The sequence below is a fragment of the Abramis brama genome (assembly GCF_963993115.1).
Source record: "Abramis brama genome assembly, chromosome: 10".
Lineage (NCBI taxonomy): Eukaryota > Metazoa > Chordata > Actinopteri > Cypriniformes > Leuciscidae > Abramis > Abramis brama.
The window spans coordinates 30,658,082-30,681,565 of NC_139972.1; the positions used below are offsets into that span (position 1 = coordinate 30,658,082).

A 23,484-nucleotide genomic window follows, 5' to 3' on the forward strand; every position below is an offset into this window, starting at 1 on the left:
TCACAGCCATTTGAATGCAGAAATACTCAGAAATACAACTTTGAACTTATTTTTCTCAAGATATGTCCTCTAACATCAGAAAAATGCCACAAGAACATGTTAACACCTAGAAAAACATGATTTTCATCGGAGTGGGTCTTTAAATGTCATTTAACGATTGGTGTACTTCAGATTCACTTAATTTTAACACAGAAATGTTTATCAAAAATAAATATGAGTGATATATTCAGTCGTAAAAATCTGTAAAGGCAAAAGGTCAGGACTGTATGACTAGGACTGGTTCCGACTAGTAAGTCATCTTCCAGCACGCGTTGGTGGTATAGTGGTGAGCATAGCTGCCTTCCAAGCAGTGGCCAGGCATGTATACCTGTAGATCGGTGACTAGCCAATCAGAAGTGAAGAAAATTTGAGGGCGTGTCCCAGTTTTTATCAATATATTTCCCCGCCGAAACCCCGGTTCGAATCCCAGCTGAGATGAAAATTATGTTATTTATACCTTTTGACACATTCACTAATTCATATTTTTAAAGGATAATGAATCAGTAATCTCTTTACTTTTGTTTTCTAATATGAAACTTGTTTCTGAAGGATACTTATTTTACTGAAAAATTATTTGGTGCAATGTGATATCTAACTTATTGTGCTTGTCCAAAATAACAGTCCTTATTTTACTGATAAATTAATTGGTGCAATACGATATATACTGTAACTTATTGTGCTTGTCCAAAATAACGGTCAAGGATTTTCGGGATATTTTCAGTTAAATTATGTTTTAATAAAATATAAACATTCAAACATTTTTATAAATATATCTTTATATAATATACACATATAAAATAATACCTTTTTAATTTGAAAAGACTCATTCTACCAAAACACTAAGTACAGTAACAGTAGCCTACACAATAATGTGAACCAAGGCAATTGAATTAACAAATGTTTAAAAAAATGGGAATATTTCAACATGACCAAAAGAAATAATAAATCTTTGAAATCAAGTGACAGTTTAAAAACACCTACTGAACAAAGGTCTATGGAAGAATAAAAAAAGAAACAGGCTGAAACAGGCTACACAGTACTTTTTTAGTTAAACAAAGATTATCCTACTGCCCATGTGCATGTATACAGTTATAAATATGATTGTGCCAAAAGTAACAAACTAATAAAAGTAAGAACAATATAACAACATGCTTAAGAAATATTATATGCAAAACAATTCTTACAGGTGAGATGCAAAGTATTTGCAATTACAAAAGATTAAAAGGAGTGCTTTCCACCATCTAAATAATCATAGTTTTGAAAATGTTTTTAACGAATTGTAAAAACATTTTAACTGACAAATTATGCATAATATAATAGTAAAAGTTAAGCAGACTTTCTAAAATTTTACAGTCATGCATGGACCAACATGGCATTCTAAAGTAAAAACAAAACAAAAAACTGAAAGACAAGTAAAGCAAGAACAAACCACAGTGGTTTCAGCATGTAACAGATATCCATAACAAACAAGATACAGAGTTATATTTTTTATGATACAATAATTACAATATATACATTCATAACCAGGAAACATGAGGGCAGTCACTTTCCCTTTTCTGCTACCCATCTCTTCCTTTCTGTCTCATAAAAGGAAGACTGACAGAACTCTGCCCAAGTCATCTCGTGAGTCATCCCCTCTGTCTGATATAGGGAAAACACTTTGGCAGGACAATATACATATTTCCCTGCCACACCAGGGAACCCAGTATGTGTGTGTGGACTCTCTGGGCCTTGTTTGAGGGGCTTGTGGCAGAAACTACAGAGGCGACCAGTGGGATGCTGCTCCATGGCCTTTCTCTTTTTCCGCTCCTCCAATACCTGTCTTGCCTCTGCAGAGCGCTGCTTTGCGGCCTGTAACTCTCGATTAAAAAAGGGTGTTTCAGCAAAGTCAGCAAATGGCATTCGAGGATTGGTGAGGCCTTCTGCTGCATACATCTGGTATACCTTTGTAGAGCAGTAAAAGTACTTCACACTCTCAGACTGATAAAAGAAATGAATGGACGAGCCATCACCAAGGTAACGTGACTTCGGCTGGCCACAAGCAAGACAGTTCCGTGTCCTCTTTGTAACCGGCTGCTGTTGCTGTTGCTGCTGCTTCGCCACAATCTCTTTCACCATCTGTTCAATCTCACCTTTAGTTAGCGGGGACTCCTGGGGCTTAATTCTGGGTGGGTTCACTGGGGCAGGTGGGAGGGTTACCACTGGAACACTTACTGTTTCACTACCTTTTGTGAGGTGATGCCACAGCTGCTGGGTCTCCAGGAGTTTCTCTGGACTGGTGTTCAGGGATGAACTTGTGTTCGTCATCTTGGCCAGGTGTTTCACATAACGTGAGATATGCAGTTTCGTTGTCGGGTGTAAGAGGCTATTGGGATCCCTGGAGGCAGCCTGCACAAGGGCAGCATACTCCGCATCCACCTGGGTAAGAAGGTCTTTCTGCCCATGGTACTTTGCCAGAAGGCCATCAATGGAATCCATCATGGGCTGTCCACCGAAAATGGTCCAGGACAAAAAGTAGACCCCCTGCTTTGATGGAACCTGTGCGAGCAGCTCGTGGAGAGGGAGCAAAGGGCAGTGGTGGTGTCATCTCATCTAAAAGAGAGGAAAAAGGACAGAAAAAAATAATCAGTTTAACTTTTATCTCTGAAATATCTGTAGTTTTCATATAAATAAGGAATAATTAAGGGATGAAGATGTGAGCTGAATCACCTTTTACATTGGTGGGCTGTGCAGGCTGGATCATTGTTTGTGAGCCAGGAGAAGCCACACCAAAGATGTCATCCTGGACCATAGGAAACATTTATTAATATATCAGACAGTTTCTGGGTCCCATTGACTTCCATAGTAGGAAAAAAATATACTATGGAAGTCAATGGGACCAGAAACTGTCTGGTTACTGACATTTTTCTAAATATCTTCCTTTCTGTTCCCTAAGAACTATAAGTACTATAGATGTCAGTACCCAAAATTGGCCTAATCTTAATAGCACATAATATTCTCTTGTATCATATTCTATCACAGATATCACAGAGTAGTTTAAAAAGGTGTAAATTAAATATAACAGGAACCATTTAAAAGGAACATTAGGAATAAATAGGCAAAGGACCTACACCATACACCTGGGATAAAAAATAGATAAGGGCACTCAAAGAGATTGAGGGATGTAATCTGTCATCATGTTTGTAATTTAATGTTGATAATTTGTAATACTGACTATAATAAATATTCCAATGATAAATGCATTTCTTTGTCTTGTGTTTGTTTCTTTGATGTTTTTTTTTAAGCAGGGGCCCTCTACATTAGAACACAACATGTATTGCATACATTTCCATAGTTGAAACATAAGTTCAAAGAACATCTAATTTCTTTACTCACTTACACTATGGTGAAATTAAAAACAGTAACTGTATGTTTGTGTCATTATGTCACACATGCCTGGTTGCAACTGTTGAAAATCTGCATAGGTCAGGGATCTGCCTAATTAGGGATTTGGAAGGATTTGTAGGGTCTGTCCTTGCAGCTGACTTGAACCTAGATGCTGTCACCCTACCAGCCCTCATGTCAAACCATAGCCTTGACTTTCCCTGTTGTCGTGTCTCTTCCTCAACTTTTACTGCCTACACCATTGTAAATTATAGAAGATGAAATTAATGACATGACACCTTAAAGCACATTTTAGTCATATGAGATTAAAGGAACACTCCACCGTTTTTTGAAATAGGGCTTATTCATCTTCTTTCCTACATTTAGATAGGTGGGCAAATGCATTTTTGTCTCAGTGCATGCATTGTTTTAGTTTGACAGGGTCGGCGCTAGCTTAGCTTAGCATAATGAATGGAATCCTTTGTTGCCAGCTAGCATGTCCTGAGTAAAAGTAATATAAAAAATAAAAAAAACCCCACCTAATTACTTCTTGTGGCCTGCGTATTCACAATGAGTACAAATAGCGATGCAGATTAACACTAGGCGATTTCCTATGCAGATATTGACTTGGGACTATATTAGGGGGAAGCACAGGCGAAGCACTGCTACTTGGGCGCAGAGATATCACGCCCAAGTAGCAGTGCTTCGCCTGTGCTTCCCCCTAATATAGTCCTTAATATATAAGTCAATATCTGCCTAGGAGGAGATTCAATATCTGCCAGAGGTCAAGATTCAGTCTATGCATCTCAACAATGGTGACGAGCAGAATATTCAATTAGGAAAAGTAAATTACATAAACAATTCAGATCATAATTTATTCATACCGCAATGCATGATGGGAGCCATTAATGAGTTGTGATTGGTGGCAGCCACTGCAACATGCTTTATTATTTTATACATTTGAAAGTGTTTTGATCAGAACAATGTTTATTAAATATATTGGATTATAAGAAAAATGCTGATAATCATATGCTGTAGAATCACAGAGCTGCTGCTAACAAGTTACACCAAACTATCTCAATAAGTTTCATTTTTCAGATCACAGCATGATTATGTCAAAACATAAACAACACTATCAGATCACACTTTTTCTTTGTTCATTTGACTGTTATAAATCAATAACAGCAGACAAACAAAGTCTAAAGTTAATAATATACAGTAAGGGTCAAGAGCCCAACTAAAGCAAACACTGATCGCTGTAACGGTGGCTTACAATTTGTGATTTTCTCCTTCAGTGATTCTGCTTGTTATCATCAGGTGTCTTCAATAATGCTCAATCATCACTCAATTAATCACTTAATTATCTCATTAACTTCAACAATCTTGAGTGTGGACTCATATACACTCCCAGGAGAGTTAATTTAACACTGGAGTTTTTGCTGTGTAGTAAATGCCGCTCCATCTGAAAGCAGGTGAAGGCGATTTACTACTAATCAAGGAACCGGCTTTACTGACGAGAGGCGCATATCAATGTCAAGCGATATATCGCCCAGCCCTAATAGACATATGACAGAAATAAAGTCAGTCTGGTTAGTAATAAGTGAGGCTGGTAATTCTGTTTGTGGAAATGTTTAATCCTCCTCTGCTGAGATCTTCACAGATTTAATGTCTTTTTATCTTCATCTGATTTAATTTAAGGCTGTGGCTGAAGTCAGTTGTAGTTCTACTGTTTCTCTTTCCTTCAGTGATTCTGCTTGTTAACAACAACAGGTGTTCATCACTAATGCTCAATCATCACTCAATTGATCACTTAATTGTCTCATTAACTTTAACACTGCTTCAGTGTTACTTTAACACCATGTAGAGTGGGACCATTTGTGCTCTGAGCAGTGTTAATTTAACACTGGGGAATTTACTGTGCAGGCATCCATTAAAAAGCCACGGCCGACCATGTCCTCTAAAATCATAGGCTACGTGTTATATAAATATTTATCAAGAAATAACAGACCGCATTCTACATTAGAATTCAACTAAGCCATGTAATAATACAAAATAAACCATAGATCGATGTCTTACCTTTGCCATTATGAGGTACCTCCCCCCGCCGTTAGCGTAGCATCGCGTTCCTGTAACCCAGCCAGCTACAAAGAACTGGTAAGCATCCAGACTTTTAAAAGCTTTGAGATCAGCACCAGTGTATGGGGATACCCCGTTTACCACATAGTGGTACAAATCGTGTGGGCCGAAGTCAGGCAGACTCGGCGATTTAATGAGGTCCGTGAAAACTGAGGGAGGAAGAAGGTAAGGGTCTGTATCCAAACCTGCTATCTCCAACTTCTCCAAATATCGCTCTTTGTGAGCACCTACCAGATGCCCTACCTCGACCGATAACGGCACTACAACTTCTTCAATAGAAGAAGCCATGAAGTTTAGTGGTAACGTTAACGTTATCTATTTTAATCTGTTTAAAACTATTCAAATTTCCCGCTCGTCTACTACTGCTCAGCCTGCGCGTCCAGTGATTTTGCCATCCAGCATGGCATCGTCACGTGTTTGCAAAGGGTCTATAGATTCCGGGTGATTTTAGCTAATTTGTGGGCATCAGGGAGCCGCTATCAATATGCGGGAGACTCCCGGATCTTCCGGGAGACATGGGATGTCTGCTCTAGAGATATTAAAAACTAGAAACTACTTTTTAGTTCATTTAACCGCTTTTGAATTTGAACCGGTATCGTTCAATTCTATGACAGCTGTGTTGCGTTCAGTCCAAGATGGCGGAGCTGCAGCTCTGCGCATGGGTGAGTTTGTTGCAATGGAACGTTCTATTGAGTTTTGCCTCTTGGTACTTCTACACTCTTTGATGTAGGTGCGCTGAAGTATTCCGTCAAAATGGCTGACACGCGGCTAGGGGTCACGTGACTGGGAGATCCCTATAGCATTAGGCTTGTTTGAGATGAGCAAAATCTGCGCAGAACCGATCACCGGCGATCAGCGCGAGATGCATGCCGGTTAGAAATGTGTCCGAGTGCGGTCCGCCTTGCTCTGATGTCATGCTGACGTATGTCAAAAAACTCTCGCGATCGCAAGTCGGACGTGTCGGATTCTGCAGTCGAGCGCATTGCTCTCCACCGACTGCGCTGATCAAAAGCATGACGGGAAACGACTTGCTGACGACACAACTTAATGCTCATTGGTTTAAACAACCGTGATGTATTGTTCTCTTTTAAACTGTTTGATTTTAAAACTCTGATCTCGTGTTTTTATGTGGATAAATTATGTGTGAGTATTCCCAAACTCTCTGACAGTGTGATCTCTATATAGGTTATTTGATTGTTGTCATATTTATAATAATGGGTGTCTTGTTCATTATAATTATTTTCATATAAAAGCAACAGAACTTAAATTACATCCAGTTTATTAGCAACACTGTGCACGAGCGTGAATCCCGCAATATCCATCTTTGATCTCACAGGTGTCAGATCCACTGCGAGAAGAGAGAACTGTCCGTCTTGCCTGTGCTTTTTTCACTCCTCCCCTCACTGCAGCCGCCTACTCTCGCATACATTTCAGGCGAGGCAAGGCGCATCTCAAACAAGCCTATTACCTCCCCAGCCTGAGCTAACTCGATCACGTCGAGCCGCGAGCGTGGTTTCAGATAACCAGGCTCCTCCAGCTCTACACACGCCCCGCCTCTTTGCCCATTTTCTGTTATCCGAGAGTGACGCAAGGTGACGTGAGGCCAAGATGGTGACGCGAGGCCAAGATGGCGACGGCCGACTCCGCCCACTTTAGGCTTCAAAAATGCTCTTCAGAAACCTACGGGTGACGTCACAGACACTACATCCATATTTTTTTACAGTCTATGGTTTTTGCACGGTAGACTTATCAGTGCAATCATGATCTCTTGGCTGCCATGATGGCTTTTTCCAAGGAGGAAAACAAAAGTGTTAAAAGGGGTGAAAACCACTTCAAATCAGGTCATGTAGTTGAGTGTAACGTTAGCGTGTCCCGAGGGTCAGCTTGTGGGTTTTGTAAGGGCCAGCATGAGGGACAAGAAAGACCTACAAAGTTGTGGTGAGTTTTGCAGGGAGGTTGGTAACGTTAGTTAGCATTATCGTTCACGTTAGCCAGGCTACTGTAGCCTTCATATGGTATGAGTCATATCAGGCATTTTATGATGCCAGGCATACATGCATTTACTGAACATTTGTGTAATAATTCATGGCAAGTTAATAAACTGAATATGATGGTGGTCCAAGAGCGATCCATGCATCAGACTGGTGGCGTGGTGCACTTTCTGGTTTGCTGACCATCACGTTTTAATTTTCACTTGTTGTGGATATTAAGACAATACATTAAATGTTATTAAAATGGATGAACTATAACTTCATGAATAAAATGAGCATGGACCACAAGTGGGAAATTGTTGGAGTATTTGTCAGCAACCTGCTCGTGGGCCGCTGAAACCAATGAGCAGAACGCCACGGACCGCCAGATCTGCACCCGTGAGCCGTGGTCCACCAGCCTTGCTATCCGACTCCCAGCCAGTCTTTTCATTTTCCTCCCACCCTCGCAGGCGGTTGGTCTAAGAGCGTGACCTGGCTACCAGCAGTTTCATAAACACGTCCACACACAACACAACATGCTAGACATTACAAATAATTGTATAGTTATCGTTAACCGCTTTCACACACGCACACAATATAAAATACACGATGATAAATATAAAATTCAATACACAATAACTATATAAAACACTTTTATTTACACGATTACTACTGAAAGAGCTGCTATTAACTGCACATTCACTACGATAAATGACCGCACTGGAGGAAAAAGTTTGCGTGGCCGTCATCAGATTTGGAAGTCGCTCAAAAGGGCAGGCTCTTTCGCGGTTGTGGCTTCAGTCGACTTCAGTGAGGCGCGGTGGTTTATGGGATGAGTAGTTCCTTCGCTCGGAAATGAAATATGTACACTGGATTTTCTCTTCGTTTTTTCACTCGAAATGATATGTTGTATGCTTATGAGTTCAGCCGTAGCTGGTTATCCCAAGAAAACTCTTTAGATACGGATTTTCCAAAACGTCAATGGGAGAAATGAATGGGAAATTTACTTCTGGCACCTAAGCGCTCTCGGGCTGTGGGCGGGACTGTGATGCTCTATTCACCTTATTTTCCATGACAACAAGGGCGACTCCATTACGCTCATTTTGTCATCTTACTTCCGGCTAAGCGGGACTTCAACTTCCGGCTGAAAGGACCTACGCTAGTTTCTAGCGTAATTCTATAGTTGTAACGGTAAAATATTTAAAGTATTATATGCTCAGTTAGGGGCTGCCATAACAATTGGATTAAGAGGATAGAACAATTTAACCAACGGTGTTACGAACACAATGTAGGCTAAAGCGATCGGAATGTTGTGGTGTACTTTACGATTTACACGAGGAGCACCTGAGGCAATGGCGGAAGGCGCTAAACTTGAAGTGCTCATCCAAGCGCTGTTTGTTCGTACCATGTGTGGTGTTCGTACCATTTTATGGACGGGGAGCAGACTGACGAACGAACACCCTTACCCCGAGTAAAGGCTGGGCTACGATGTTCTAGTAAAAAAGTCCCAACGGGTGCTGAACAGGTTGTCAGATGCAGGTAAGCTAACTTACCTAACTGTTGTTTCCTAACTTACCTATCTATGTGCTTGTTAGCCTAACGTTAGATGAAGTCCGTTCTATGAATACATTTAAGATTAGTAACGAGCCGTTCACAAAATACAACGAATCTTGCATGATTACCATTGGCCACCTATATGTCATATTTCTTATATTTCGTTTACTTTGTGATATGGACCTAAGGGTCTGAAATAAAGAATGAATGAATATTCACTTTAGTACAATATATTATGGTACATTACAGTCTTACAATAGCTCACATTATTCCTGTAAGGAGGCCAGCTAGCTACATCTCTCATTCAGATATTGATATTGACCTACGTAGAGTTAGGAGATTGTGTGCATACTGTCTCGTTTTTAATGCATCTTTCTTTTTCACACTGTTCCAAGTATGAGTGCCATCATAAATTAATTCATTCTCATTTTAAGTACTAATTTAAATCTACATTTTAAGTACTAATTTAAATCTAATTTAAAAAAAGTACTATTTAATTCTATTTTAAGTACTAATGTAAAAATGTTTATGGTTCTATTATTTCCATAGAACATCGATGAGCGTCAGTGTTGCAGTGGACAACTGTGAGGAGGATCACAGCCACATGCCCCAGACCTGTGATGCAGAAACACAATGGGAGGATCCATCTGTCTCTGACCACAACTACGCTCCAAAATCTCAACTCAACCTGAAGCCTCCTACATCTGAAATGGGAACACAATGCTTTGAGCCAGTGCCATACTACATAACTCTGCTGAGAAACGACCACCTTTGTCAGCTCTACACAGGGTCGACATTGATGCATTCCACTCAGTTGCCGAGCACCTTACCAATTCACACACCAACAGCTTTCAGCTACACACTTGGTATCAGCTCCTGATGACTCTGATGAAGCTGCGTCTTAAAGGGTTAGTTCACCCAAAAATGAAAACTCTGTCAGTAATCACTCACCCTCATGTTGTTCCAACCCCGTAAGACCTTCGTTCATCTTCGGAACACAAATTAAGATATTTTTGATTAAACTGAGAGCGGTCTCACTCCATTACTGACATAATTTTCATTTTTGGGTGAACTAACCCTTTAATTTATTGCAGGGTGATCTTGCTGAAAGGTTTGGTGTTTCTCAGTCCATTGTAAGCAAGGTGATTTCGCGTTGGCTTGACATCATGGAGGAGAAGTGTTTCAGAGAGCAGTTTCCAAACACAACATGTAGAGCACAATATATCAAAATATCGCAAATGTATCGCAATATGCATATTTTTTTTTAGCTTTAATACGCTTTAATCAGTTTATATAATTCATACAGTGAAAAACTAAGCAGTGTTTTACTTTTACATTTGATTATTCAGTTTCTGTTGTTAAATAGACCTAATGTAGGATAACCTGAACCCCGTGGTTTACACTGATGTTAAAATAACACATCTTATATACAGTAAAACACTGATGTTCACTTTCACAAGTTGAAGGGATGTTTTCTTGTTACAAAAAGAATGTGAAACACATATGTAGGTTATATAATTTTAAATCTAATTTAAGTTAATTTTTTATACTTTAAGCATTATCGTATCGCATTGTTTAATGAGTTATCGCATATCGCATTTTTCTTCAATATTGTGCACTTAATAACCTCGTCCAGGCGATGAAGTTACCTGTTATGAATAGTTATTTGTATAAACCTTTACAATGTGCCCAGATGTTACCTGTTATGAAGTTATTTTTATAAACCTTTACAATGTGACCAGATTTTACCTGTCAGTCATTTATTATAAAACTATAATGTGAGCTCTGTAGATTCCCCTTAAAACTTAAATGAATTAAGTCTTCTAGTTAGAAGGAATAAGTCACGTAAAGTTTGCAAATGAATACCATCTTGGTTTATTACTTATGAAATTTAAATGGTGAAATGTATCTATATGGTCAGTAGAAGGTGTCTCTAGCTTCCTGAAAACATCAAACACTTCTTACAACTGATTTTATACAACTTATTTAATCGTTCATATTTAACCAATTACCTAATCTCCTATCCTTAAACCTAAATATTCTCATTCCTTATTATTTACAAATAATTTTTCATCGCTGCTCCATCAACTCCTTCTGACAGGACGTAGTTAAATATTCCCATAGGTTAACGTTACCTCTGGCCATGACGATGGATGAGACAATAGCCGCTTTCCGACCAAGTAGTTCTAGGAACTTAGTTCTAGGAACTGTCCACTTCTAAACAGTTCTAAGAACTACTCTCCCCCAAACTCGGTTTTGCTGTTTGCGTTCGCACTGACCAAGTGGCCATAGGAACTGGTAGGAGGGGTAAGGGAGTGACCAAGCGGCAACCTCCCCGTCTCTCTCTTGAAACCAACACGGAAGTGAGTTAAACTGCAATTCGTTGACTGGCCGCTTGAGGCTGTTGTCAGAAGTGAGTCAAATCTGTATCTCCCCCATGTTAAAATGCCAAATTTTACAGCAGAAAAAAACGTGTTTAAAGCCTGGTGTCTGTATGTGGATTTGGTCTATACAGCTAATTTTGCCCTTCATAACAACTGTGAGGGGGGTGAATTATTTTATAACTCGTCCGTTTAGTTGATTAATATTTAAATTTAAGGGTGTGGCCAAGCCACTTGAGTGACAGATGGATTGCCGCTGTCAGTGCTAGCCGTTTGTCTGCTGTTACTAGCCGTCACTTCACCTCAGCAATGTTAGCTGCTGAACTTGCCATCTCTGCAGTGTTTGTGCTTTTTTTCGGGATTATTATTTCATACAATTTAATACTTGGGTAACGTTACAAAGCCCACGTCTTTGGATTCCGTCGTTATCGTTCGAGAGAACAACCAGCGCTGTATTTCAGTTGTTTTCCTCTGTGAACATGCACTAATGGATGTCTGACAATTTCGTTGCTTTTTGGGGTTTTCAAATTTAAAACGTCAATAAATGCTCGTTCGTTCTGCTCCCATGGAACAGATGGATTATATGCTTATGTAAGTTACCGTCAGATGAAATCATGCAGGCGTCGGCGCTTTCTCCGTCCGTGCAATAAATGCACATGAATGAGCGCGGATTTTCTAGCGCATTTATTTGCACTTCAAAGGCAATATATCTATGGTTTAACGGTTAAACCATAACCCATTTGAGAGACGGCCAACATCAGAATTTAAAATGGACTGAATAAGCTCTCTACGAACTTGAGCGATGCCGCGCTGACGGACCACGAAAGAGTGACGGACATGTATGCACATAAATCACTGTCATACACAAACACTCTCGAAGTAATACACAGTCTCACTTGTAGCCATGTCTTTTAACTATTATAATATTTCGAAGGGCAAAAATAGGAACGTTTAATTGGCTTTACATCATCAGCTAACTCGATCACGTCGAGCTAGGTGATTTCAGATAGCCAGGCTCCTCAGCTCCACTCACGCCCCGCCTGTTTGTCTATTTTCTGTTATCCGGGAGTGACGCAAGGCCAAGATGGCGACGGCCGGCTCCGCCCACTTTAGGCTTCAAAAATGCTCTTCAGAAACCTACGGGTGACGTCACGGACACTACGTCCATATTTTTTTACAGTCTATGGGAGTGACGCAAGCACGGTGACTTTTATTTTGACGGCGCGACGGACCTTTATTTTGGCGGCGCTGAGAACGCCAGAGCAAACTATGGTCGCATTCTCTGTGTTTATTAGTTAGCGATCTGTCGTTAGTCTAACAGTACTGTTTAATATCTTATTAGATATAACTGTTATATAAAGTAGACAGTATATGAAAAAAGGTTATTAGCCTACATAATCATGTTTGGCTTGGTCCCCTCAAAGTTGCGTTGGATTTTTTCTTCAGCATTTAAGGTTTAGAGACCCATCTATCACTGTTTTCCATGTTTGTATAGTTAGTTTATGGAGTAAATATATAGGCTATAATCTGTGTGTTTACATTCTAGCTGTTTTAAAAATGGCGGGTGCTGGTGCTCCGCGTGCGTTCGGTCAATCAGCGTACACTAACGTCACGGGTAGTTCCTATAGTGCTGGTTTAGACCCTACTCTGAAGTAGGACCTAAATTAGTTCCTAGAACTAAAATCGTTCCTAGTTCCTGCGGTGCGAACACGCCGACATCCGGGTACTATAGCCAATAGTTCTAGGAACTGTGAAAAGGTTCCTCCGGTCGGAAAGCGGCTAATGTGAGACGAACTGATAGTCGTACGAAGTTTTCTCCATGCTCCCAATTTAAAACATTTACGGTATTAACGTTATTTGTCATTTTGATAAAGTTTTGGCTAACTATAAACAATCTTCTAACTACTGAAATAGCTTCCGGATGTGCCGTGTCAGTTTAGCGGAAGTCGGATGACAAAATGCGGAAGCGCGAAGTATTAAAAGTGGGCGGGGCGGAATAAGGTGAATAATGACAGAGAATGTCTAAGGCCCTGTCCCAAATGGCACACTCCGGACTTGTGGACTTCCTCAGAGTCCACACTTTGGTGACGTCATGTAGTGCAGACCTATAGGGCCCTTGGCGCGAGTCCACGAGGGCGCATTGAGAGGTATTTTTGGGACAGACTCGATCGGCACTCCAGAAATAACTGCCTGGTTGTTGTTGGACAGGAGAAATCACATTTTTGCGCTCCGATGTCTTATTTGCATGTCAACTACACATCCTAATTTTACAGTTCTATATTTTGATATTGTGCATATCACCTGGGCATTAAACAATAGATATATCATGCTTATTTAAATGATGTTTACAGTTGTACATAATAATAGGCTACATAATGTTCCATTTGAACTAAGATTACAATTTTAAAACATAATTTAAACATAATTTTTTCAATTTACAGGTTTCAATATTCATACTATGTTTACATATGACTCAGTAAAGCCCTGACATTCGGTACTATTTATTTAATGAATCATAACACGATCGTATTATTAAACACGCTATTATTATGTTTGAGACATCAACCACTGGTCGATGACCATAATGTTTGTATAAACTGTAGGTAACAACTGGTAAAATGTACATTTAGGTCATAAAACCCGTAATATTTTCTTCTCAGCCATGTCAACAATTATCCGTGAGTGAAATCTCCTCCCATCTGTTGTCTGATTGGCCTTTCGCAAGGATTCCTGGGTAGTTAAAGTGCGTGGAGCCTGCTTCTATGCGGGCTTCGCGGAAGACCGCTTCAAGGGTACAAAGGGGGCGCTGCTGAGCACACTTCAGAGCGGTAAAATGCTGAATGGGACGGCCTACGGACTCGTAGACTCAGCGAGCACGCGCAATTCAAGTCCACGAGACCGAAAGTCCGCATGAAGTGCGCCATTTGGGACAGGGCCTAATAGGAAGAGAATTGGCACTCTCTGCTTACTTCCGGTTTCTGGACTGGCTGCAGTAACACGTCTCTGTCCATGCGGGGGCGCTCGCAGGCGAGTGCAGAATGAATGGAGGTCTATGGCGAAAAACCCTCAAAATCCACTTTTCTCAGGATATAATTTTTTGTCTAGTAATTTGAATGTTGTATTCGAAAGGAGATGCAAAGAAATTACACATTGCTGGGTGTTAGATTTTTTAGAGTCACTTATTTGGTTTAAAAAGTCTTTTAAAATGTCAATGACGTCAGAATGCTGACGTCATTAGCAGAATGCTAGCGTGTTATGGGCAACAACAACTCAACCTGTAAGAAATCGAAAAGAAATAAGTACTCGTTCATTCAACTTTCGACCTATAACCCATGTTGAACTTGCAAAACCTACAATAAAATCTGAGATTTCTCAACGGCAATCGGGTGAAAGAGACACATTTAGCCGTCTAGCCCCTTAGACTCCCATTCAGTCTGCACTCGCCCGCGATCACCTCTAGTGGAATTCTAATGGAACTGCAACCAAGATCGATACAATGGGGCTAATAGGAAGTGCCAAGGCTCTCCGTAGACGGGCTCTGATAATGAATGGGAAAAGTTAAGGGAAGTTAAGCTTAGCAGCTACCCATTTTCGGCTCCGGCCAACGCAAAACTTTTTCTTAATCTTATGAACATTATATATTAGAACCTCAATATCTACACTAATCCATTGTGTAAAAAGGCAACATAATGCCATCAGAGCTCTATTATCAGACGCTTATAGCGTCACTTTTTACACTATTCCCATTGGACTTGAAAGATCACGTTTTGACTCTCCGCAGCCCCGCCTCTCTCCCACCTCGAGACTAGTGTTCAGGAACAGCTGATCGTGCGAGGCAGAGCATCACATTCACAGTCCGCAATGTCATCCGAGGAGCTCGCACTGAAGCTGCAGCGCAGGCTGGACTAGGGCTGGGTACCGAGTTTCTATACTTTTTAGGTACCGATCGAATTGCCTCAATACTATCGAGTATCGAAAAATGACATGTTGTTCGGTACCAGATTTCGATACCTAAGGGGTTAACTCGTCAACGTCAGTGCTCAAACAAATACATATGAAATGCAGAACGACACACATAAAGTCGCTCACGCACATACATGTGTAGAGTTTGCGTAACTCTACACACACGAGAAGCGCGGAACTCTCCGCGCACATACTCATATGAGACGCGCGCGCGCACGCACAAACTCTCCACGCGTATACTTATATGAGACGCGAGCACACACACAAAACTCGCGCACATACTCAATGAGACGCGAGCACACACACACAAACTCTCCGCGCACATATTCATGAGATGCGAGCACACACACATAATACCTTAAAGATGTGGAAAAGTCGATCAAAAGTGTGGCTACATTTCTCCAGGCTCGATGCCAACAGCGCGCGATGCAGTATTTGCGGTAAAATAATTGCTGCAAAACCGGTACCACGACAAATATGATGAAGACCTTGACAGTGCACGCCACGGAGTAAACATAATAGCAAGTTGCTTCGCCTTCGACTGGTAAATGAAGAGGTACCTTGTTGATCACTCTGACAGTGTTTATATTGCAATAATAACCTACTGAGTGTACACAGCCGTTCAAAAATGTGTTGGTTAGTCAGAATCTTTTTTCAGTAAGGATGCATTAAAGTTATCAAAAGTGACATTAAAACGTGTAATGTTACAAAATATTTCGTTTTTATGCTGTTCTTTTGACATTTTTATTCATCAAAGAATCATGAAAAAAAAATGTATCGTAGTTTCCAAAATATTAAGCAGCAAACTGTTTTCATATTTCTGAAGGATCATGTGACACTGAAGTAATGATTTTGAAAATTCAGCTTTGACATCACAGGAATAAATTACATTTTGAAATATATTCAAATAAGATTTTTTGTTCCTTTGTGCACTGGCTAAGGAGCATGAGTCAAACTGAAAAAATAAAACCAAAATTTTCTGAGGTAATGTGTTATGTAATCTTGTTAAAATGGATTTCATAAAATTGGTATCGAAAAAAGTATCGTTAGGAACCGGTATCGAAACTGAGGTATCAAAAATGGCACCGGATCGAAAGATTTTGAACGATACCCAGCCCTAGGCTGGACACCAAACCCGAGTCACCGGTGCACACAGGAGCGGACGAGGAGAAGGAGAGACCCGCTCCCGCTGCCGTGAACGGCGACGCCACCTCTGAACTGACGGAGAAACTCAACCGCAGGTTGATAAGATTTGAGGTTGATAAGATTTTTTCAGATTTTTGAAAGTAGTCTCCTCAGCTAAACAAGGTGGCATTTATTTGATCAAAATACAGATTTTTTTTTTTAATATTGTGATATATTATTATGATTTAAATTGTTTCTATTTGAGTTTATTTTTAAATACAATTTATTCCTGTGATCAAAGCTGAATTTTCAGCATCATTACTCCAGTCTTCAGTGTCACATGATCCTTCAGAAATCATCTAATATGATGATTTGATGCTCAAGAAACATTTCTGATTATTATCAATGTGGAAAACAGTTGTACTGCTTTTTATTTGTGTGGAAACTGTGATAAATGTGTGTGTGTTTTTTAGGATTCTTTGTTGAATAGAAAATAATAGTATTTATCTGAAATATAAATCTTTTGTAACATTATAAATATCTTAACTGTTATTTTTAATCAATTTAATGCATCCTTGCTTATTAAAATGATTCATTCTTAAAAAAAAGTTTCTGATCCCAAACCTTTGAACAGTAACATAAATAATTTTACCGGTAAAGTTGTTTAAATTTGTGATCCAGAACTTTTCTCCAAAACTCTCCAACAACAAAGAACCATTAAAACAGTCCATAAGACTTTTGCCCGATATTACAGGTCTTATGAAGCCATATAGCAGGTTTAAATTATGGAAAAACAGTACTAAATGTGTCATTTATAACAGAACTTTAATTCCAGGTGAACTACTCCTTCAAAGCTGTTTGTATATGTATCTGTGTGTAGATTTGACTCGGGTAAAGACGGCTTCATTGATCTGATGGAGCTGAAGATGATGATGGAGAAACTTGGAGCTCCACAGACTCATCTGGGGTTGAAGAACATGATCAAGGAGGTGGATGAAGATTATGACGGCAAACTCAGCTACAGAGAGGTGTGCATGTGTGTCTTTTTCATGCTATAGTTACAGTTTTGTTAAGTCTATCATCATCCCTACATTATATGACCTATATTAATACAAAATCAAGGTTTTGTATTAACAACTATGTCTCTATTTGTACTAAATGCTGCACATTCATTTTATTCTGTATTTTGCACACATAAGTTGTATTGTAGCTATTAGTTTAAATGTAGTGACGCACATTTGTGAATTTGTCAAATAGATGGGTAGTTGTGCATACATTAATAATTAGCACCAGGCCTATTCATTTGTAGTTGTTTGTGTGTGGGTTGTGAAATGCTTAAAAACCGTGAAAATAAAGTCTCAATATCCAAATTTTAAAGAAAAGACGTCAATGAATGCACATCTTCTTTGTAGTCACTTGGACTATTTTAACGATGTCTTTACTAACTTTTCTGGGATAGCAGATATCGATTACCTAAGCCTATATGAGGGAGTGATCCAGCTCTCAGATTTCATCAAAAATATCTTTATTTGTGTTCTGAAGATGAACGAAATTCTTACAGGGTTTGAACAACATGAGGGTGAGTAATTACTGACAGACTTTTAATTTTTGGGTGAACTAACCCTTTAATTAACCTTAGTTAGGGCCATTCTAAGGGCACACGCACTTTTGCTCAAATAAGAGTTAATTTACATTTATTTATATAGCAGAGTATTTTATCCAAAGTGACTTATACATGTGGAATACAAATTATAAAGTACAGGCTCAAACACAGAGACACAATGTCAGTCTCTCGAACTTGATGAGCAGCGACTGGAAGCCAGTTAAGACAGATCAATACATAGAACTATATTCATTAGAAATAACTCTTGCTCTAATATGTATATTAAGACAATATAAACGTTATTACCACAACATTGCAATATTTTAACCATTTCAATTGAATCATTCTGGTTCAAATGAACCATACTACATTAAAGATATGAATAAATTCATTTTAAAATGATCATAAAAATAAACTATGACACAGATTTTTCATGCTTTGCAAAATGATTGTCACTTTGTTTTATCATGAATTGAGTCATTTACAAAACATCTTAATGAATCATCCGGATACGGTCCAGGATCTTCACCATATTTCAAATCGCTTGTCTCCGATGAACTGTTTTCTGTCTCTTACTTTGTTTCCGAACAGCCTGAAAACACCAAATTGACCACAATATGATATAAAGTCATGTGATGAGAAAAAAAGTCAGGACCTTCAGTCAACAAGTAAATTTAATTTAATCAAAACTACAGACTTACTTAATCATATTTAAATGCTTAAAAAAAATGCTTATGTGGCCCTTCAACAATGTGGATCTAAAACTAAAATTAAACAATTAATTTAATCAGATTACAGAAAACAGATATGACTTTATAACGTAAAAATCGAATGATTTATGTTTTGTTTAGTTAAATCACTAAAACTACTGTTTTATTAATAAATGATGTGGGTTAGAGGGTTAATAAACATTCAGAAATAAAACACCGATCACACACACTTACCGCACAGTCTGGATATTGCTGTGACTGGAGACGACGCTGTGGATTCTCTCTGCTGATTCATCTGTGATATTATTGTGACTCACACTATAAGAAGAAATGAGACAGAAACAATAAAATAACAGAAATAAACACGTTTAGTGTTTGTCTATTGCTGCCGTGTCTCTGTAACTCACTCCAGAGTCTGAGTTTTGTGCAGATGTGGCATCAGCGGCTTCATGCAGTGATCAGTGAGTTTGCAGTCACTGAGATCCAGTTCTTTCAGCCCTTCAGAATATTCCAGAAACAGCGCCAGCCGTTCACAAGCGCTCGGGTCCATCTGAGTGTGACTGAGGTCCATCTCTCCTCCCAAGGCCTGTGAAAGAGCCTCAGTCCTCCTCGAAGAGCCTCTCTGAGATCCATCTTTAATACAAGCCAGAAACTGCAGCAGCAAAGCTTTACTACAGCTGATGAGAGACAGGAGAACACAACGACAAACATGACAATAATATACAGGGAGTTTATATGGAGATAAATAATTGGACTGTGTGATATCAGTAATGGGATCTGTCAGGTTTCTCACCTCAGCTGGACTCGAGGCAGGATTGGCCAAAGTTGTTTCAGGGCCGTATCAGAGATCTCACAGTCCTGTAAAATCAACTTCACAACACTTTGGGTTTTCTGAAGCACAGATGAGATTATTTTACAGTCTTTATTGGTGAGTATCAAATGTTGTATATTTTCCAGTGTGTCTGTTAAATCCAGAGCCGAGCAGCAGGAGAAGTCCAGTGTGTTGTGAAGAGCAGAGAGCAGAACAGATGCTGTCTCCTGCTGGAGATCAGAGGAACTGCAGCAATGAAGCAGCTTCAGCAGCAGCAGCCTGTCAACACTACACACACACACACACACACACACACACACACACACACAGTTAACAAAGAGATTCTTGAGCAAAACAACAGCCATTATAATATCAGTGCTGTAAATCTGCTAACCGGAGTTGTGTGACTCTGCTGAGCAAAGGCAGAAAGCTCTCCAGCTCCTCCTCTGGTACGGAGGTCCAGAGCAGATTGAGTTTGACAGTGTTGCAGTTCTCGAGAGTGAAGCGCAGGGCAGCGCAGTGAACAGAGTCCAACACTCTGCCACTCAGATTGATGTCATTTCCTGCTGAACTCATCAGACTGGACACATACTGAGGAGAACGAGTCTCGTAAATCTCCATAATGATGGACAGAGTAAAGCTGGGGCTCAACCTGTGGAGAATAAGATCATCAGTAAAATCTACTTGAATCAAAGTCACTCAGTGAACACAGAGAAGTAAACTACATGTTCTTTAATAGAGAAGCAATGGATGCAATTAAACCGTTTAGCCATGATGTGAATATGTAAAGTGACACAGAAATCTAATTTGCCACGGGTCAGCCTGCAAACTTTCTAATAGGCATTTAGAATAGTGGTTTTCAATTCATGAGTAAATATAAAGTCTGTGGAAAAACATTACTTTAAAGGGATAGTTCACTTTGAAATTAAATTTTGGTATGTTTTAGCTTACCTGAAGGGCATCCAAGATGTAGGTGTCTTTTTTTCCGCAGTAGTTTCAATTTTGATATTTTTAGGTCAAACCGTTCTTGTCTGTCAGTCATATAATGCAGGTCTATGGTCACTATCTCAAAGAGCATGCACAGAGTCCAAATTAAAACAATTCCCCATCGTCCAAATTAAACAGTTCCCCATCGTAAGTACACATTGATGGCCTGAGACACGAAACGAGCGGTTTGTGTGAGAAAACGAACAATATTTATATCGTTTTTAGCTCTTATACACAGCCACGTCCAAGTGATCTGAGGGCGCGCGCACATCCTGGTGTGTGACGTGTACGCAGACTGGTGCATAGATATATACACTAGATGTCGCCTTAAAGACATTCGTTCCAATGAACTGCCGTAGACAAGGCGACATCTAGTGTATATATCTATGCACCAGTCTGCGTACACGTCACACACCAGGATGCGCGAGCGCCCTCAGATCACTTGGACGTGGCTGTGTACAAGAGGTAAAAACGATATAAATAGAAACACAAACCGCTCGTTTCGTGTCTCAGGCCATCAATGTGTACTTACGATGGGGAATTGTTTAATTTGGACGATGGGGAATTGTTTTAATTTGGACTCTGTGCATGCTCTTTGAGACAGTGACCATAGACCTGCATTATATGACTGACAGACAAGAACGGTTTGACCTAAAAATATCAAAATTGAAACTACTGCGGAAAAAAAGACACCTACATCTTGGATGCCCTTGAGGTAAGCTAAAACATACCAAAATTTAATTTCAAAGTGAACTATCCCTTTAAAAGATTTTGTTCTATGACAAAAATTATTTATCTTTATATTTGAAATTAGTCTTATCTCAAACAAGAGTTTCTACAATGATTGAGAAATAAGCCAGGAGCCCTGAAAAAACAGAGGCAACATGTTAGCAACTTATGTTTTTAAAGCACAAAGTGGTGTAATGTAAATGTACAATTACATTGTAAATGTAATATATATATATATATATATATATATATATTTTTTTTTTAAATTATATATAAATTAAATTAGCGAGGGAAACAATGGCTCTATTCTTGATGGATTATTTTTACCTTTTCAACTTGATTCTCTCTAACAAGGGCAGAAGTTCTCTGATGTTTTCACAAGTTATTTTGTTCTTTCTAAAGTCCAACTTCAGATCTAGATCTTGATGTTGCAGCAGGAAATGAATCACTTCCCAGGTCAGTGAGCAGGAAGTCAGATCCTTCGACACTTTCTTCAGGAAAGAACGAGTCAGTTCATCATCCTGTGCTTCATACACCAGAGAAACCAGCTGTTGAAGAGTCTCTTTAGAGAACCTGAACACACACACGCACGCACACACACACACACGCACACACACACACACACACACACACACACACAGAACAGGACTTATCAGTTTTAAACAGGTTGATTTACTCACAGAAAATGGACCAGCTTTGCTGAACACAGACCTGATAGTCACGGGTTCCTGGAGACCGAACAGAGCCGTGAGAGACAGAGCCTCTGATTTACACTCAGTAAGATCCAAACACTGAACAGACACCAGTCTCAGGAGAGACGTCAAGCTGCTCAGGATATGAGAGAGATTTCGTTTTGAGTCTTTTGCGAGCAGTGAAAACTTCTCTATCAGTGGTAAAGGACCATTCAATGATCTCAGCGCTCTGAACATCTTCACTAACAGTTCGTCTTCCACACTGTCAAAGACAAAATCACAGATCATGAGGAACAAACAGCAGATTTCAGGATGATTTAAAAGTGTGAATGCAGATGATGAATCTGAAACCTCAGTTTGTGCAGGTGTGTGATGTGTTTGAAGAGCAGTTTGAGTCCTCTGAGAGAGATGGCGAGTGTCTTCAGAGTCAGGTTTAGTTTTGAGGGCGAACGGCCCAGAACTCTCCCCACAGATATGCAGGAGCTGCTGGGTAATTCTCCACTCAGAGTAACAGTGAAGTCTAAAGCCTGGAGCAGAGGAGTCACCTGATCTGCCTTCACTCTCGGCCCAAACACTTTACATAGTGAAGGGATGAACCGCTCAGCATTCCTACAGGACGAGGATTTCATGAATGAAAATGATTAAATATAGATATATAAAAGTCATGGTAATATTCAAGCATACTGACTTCTGTTTACAATCTGTGGTTGAAAAAGCATACATCTTTAATTAAATATAAAGGCATTTAAAATGGTATTTTAAAAGTATTTAACACAGACCTGAGCTGTGAGATGTAGGGCAGACACTGGAGGAATCCCCTCACTTCACTCTCTTCATCTGTCCAGTCTATCAGCTCTACTGGTTTCTTCTCTGTTTGGAGTTTCAGCACTTCTAGGAGGATGGAGCTCTTTCTCTCTGAGAGCTTTATTCTCCAGACTGCAGGAGCTGACTGATAAACTGGCTGTAATGCTGGAAGGACACTCCTGCCTGTTTGAGTCTCATAGTCCTTCACATGTGAACACAGATCCAGCAGGAAATCACACTGATCCATGGTATAACAATTATTCTCATGACAGGGGAAAGATGTGTAGCTGCACACAGATGTTAATAGTTCAGTGTAATTTTCTTCTGTATTTGCATCAAACTCTGATGCTGAAACAAGCAGATTCAGCAGAATCTTTACAGCAGCTTCTCTCTTCCTGTAGATAATGTCACAAAATCTGTGGAGACACACATAATTATCACTTTATTGTCGAGTGTAGGAGAATATAAAATTTTGAAAAACATGACTCATTGAATTATTAATTAATATAAAAATATATATGAACATTCGGTTTTAACTGTTCATTCAGTTTATATTTCAGTTGTAGAGGCTGGTTGTGTATAGAGTGTTGTGTTATAAATATAATCCTAAATTGAAT

General features: G+C 39.5%; 4 protein-coding genes across 4 annotated transcripts in view; 1 reads left to right on the forward strand and 3 right to left on the reverse strand.

Moving 5' to 3' along the window:
• The window catches only part of LOC311091491 (uncharacterized protein), a 255,781-nt gene that overhangs the window by 165,036 nt on the left and 67,261 nt on the right, over positions 1-23,484 (reverse strand). The gene's annotated exons all lie outside the window — the stretch shown is intronic.
• Positions 1,352-6,611, reverse strand: LOC311091223 (uncharacterized protein). The gene is made up of 3 exons (XM_084127044.1): positions 5,479-6,611; positions 2,749-2,821; positions 1,352-2,631 (listed from the first exon to the last, which is right to left on the reverse strand). Exons 1-3 carry the CDS (start codon positions 5,824-5,826, stop codon positions 2,504-2,506), a joined length of 549 nt encoding a protein of 182 aa, XP_083983170.1. The 5' UTR covers positions 5,827-6,611; the 3' UTR covers positions 1,352-2,503.
• LOC311091498 (EF-hand domain-containing protein D1-like) overlaps positions 15,294-23,484 on the forward strand; it is a 103,291-nt gene continuing 95,100 nt past the window's right edge. The window contains exons 1-2 of the mRNA XM_084127452.1: positions 15,294-15,342; positions 16,528-16,598. Coding sequence (XP_083983578.1) covers positions 15,305-15,342; positions 16,528-16,598 — 109 coding nt within the window. The 5' untranslated portion in view covers positions 15,294-15,304. The remainder of the gene's footprint in view (positions 15,343-16,527; positions 16,599-23,484) is intronic.
• LOC311091493 (uncharacterized protein) lies at positions 18,036-23,283 on the reverse strand. Its single transcript, XM_084127445.1, has 9 exons — positions 22,843-23,283; positions 22,415-22,672; positions 22,083-22,325; positions 21,699-21,944; positions 20,050-20,307; positions 19,638-19,943; positions 19,252-19,521; positions 19,079-19,162; positions 18,036-18,726 (listed from the first exon to the last, which is right to left on the reverse strand). Exons 1-9 carry the CDS (start codon positions 23,112-23,114, stop codon positions 18,660-18,662), a joined length of 2,004 nt encoding a protein of 667 aa, XP_083983571.1. The 5' UTR covers positions 23,115-23,283; the 3' UTR covers positions 18,036-18,659.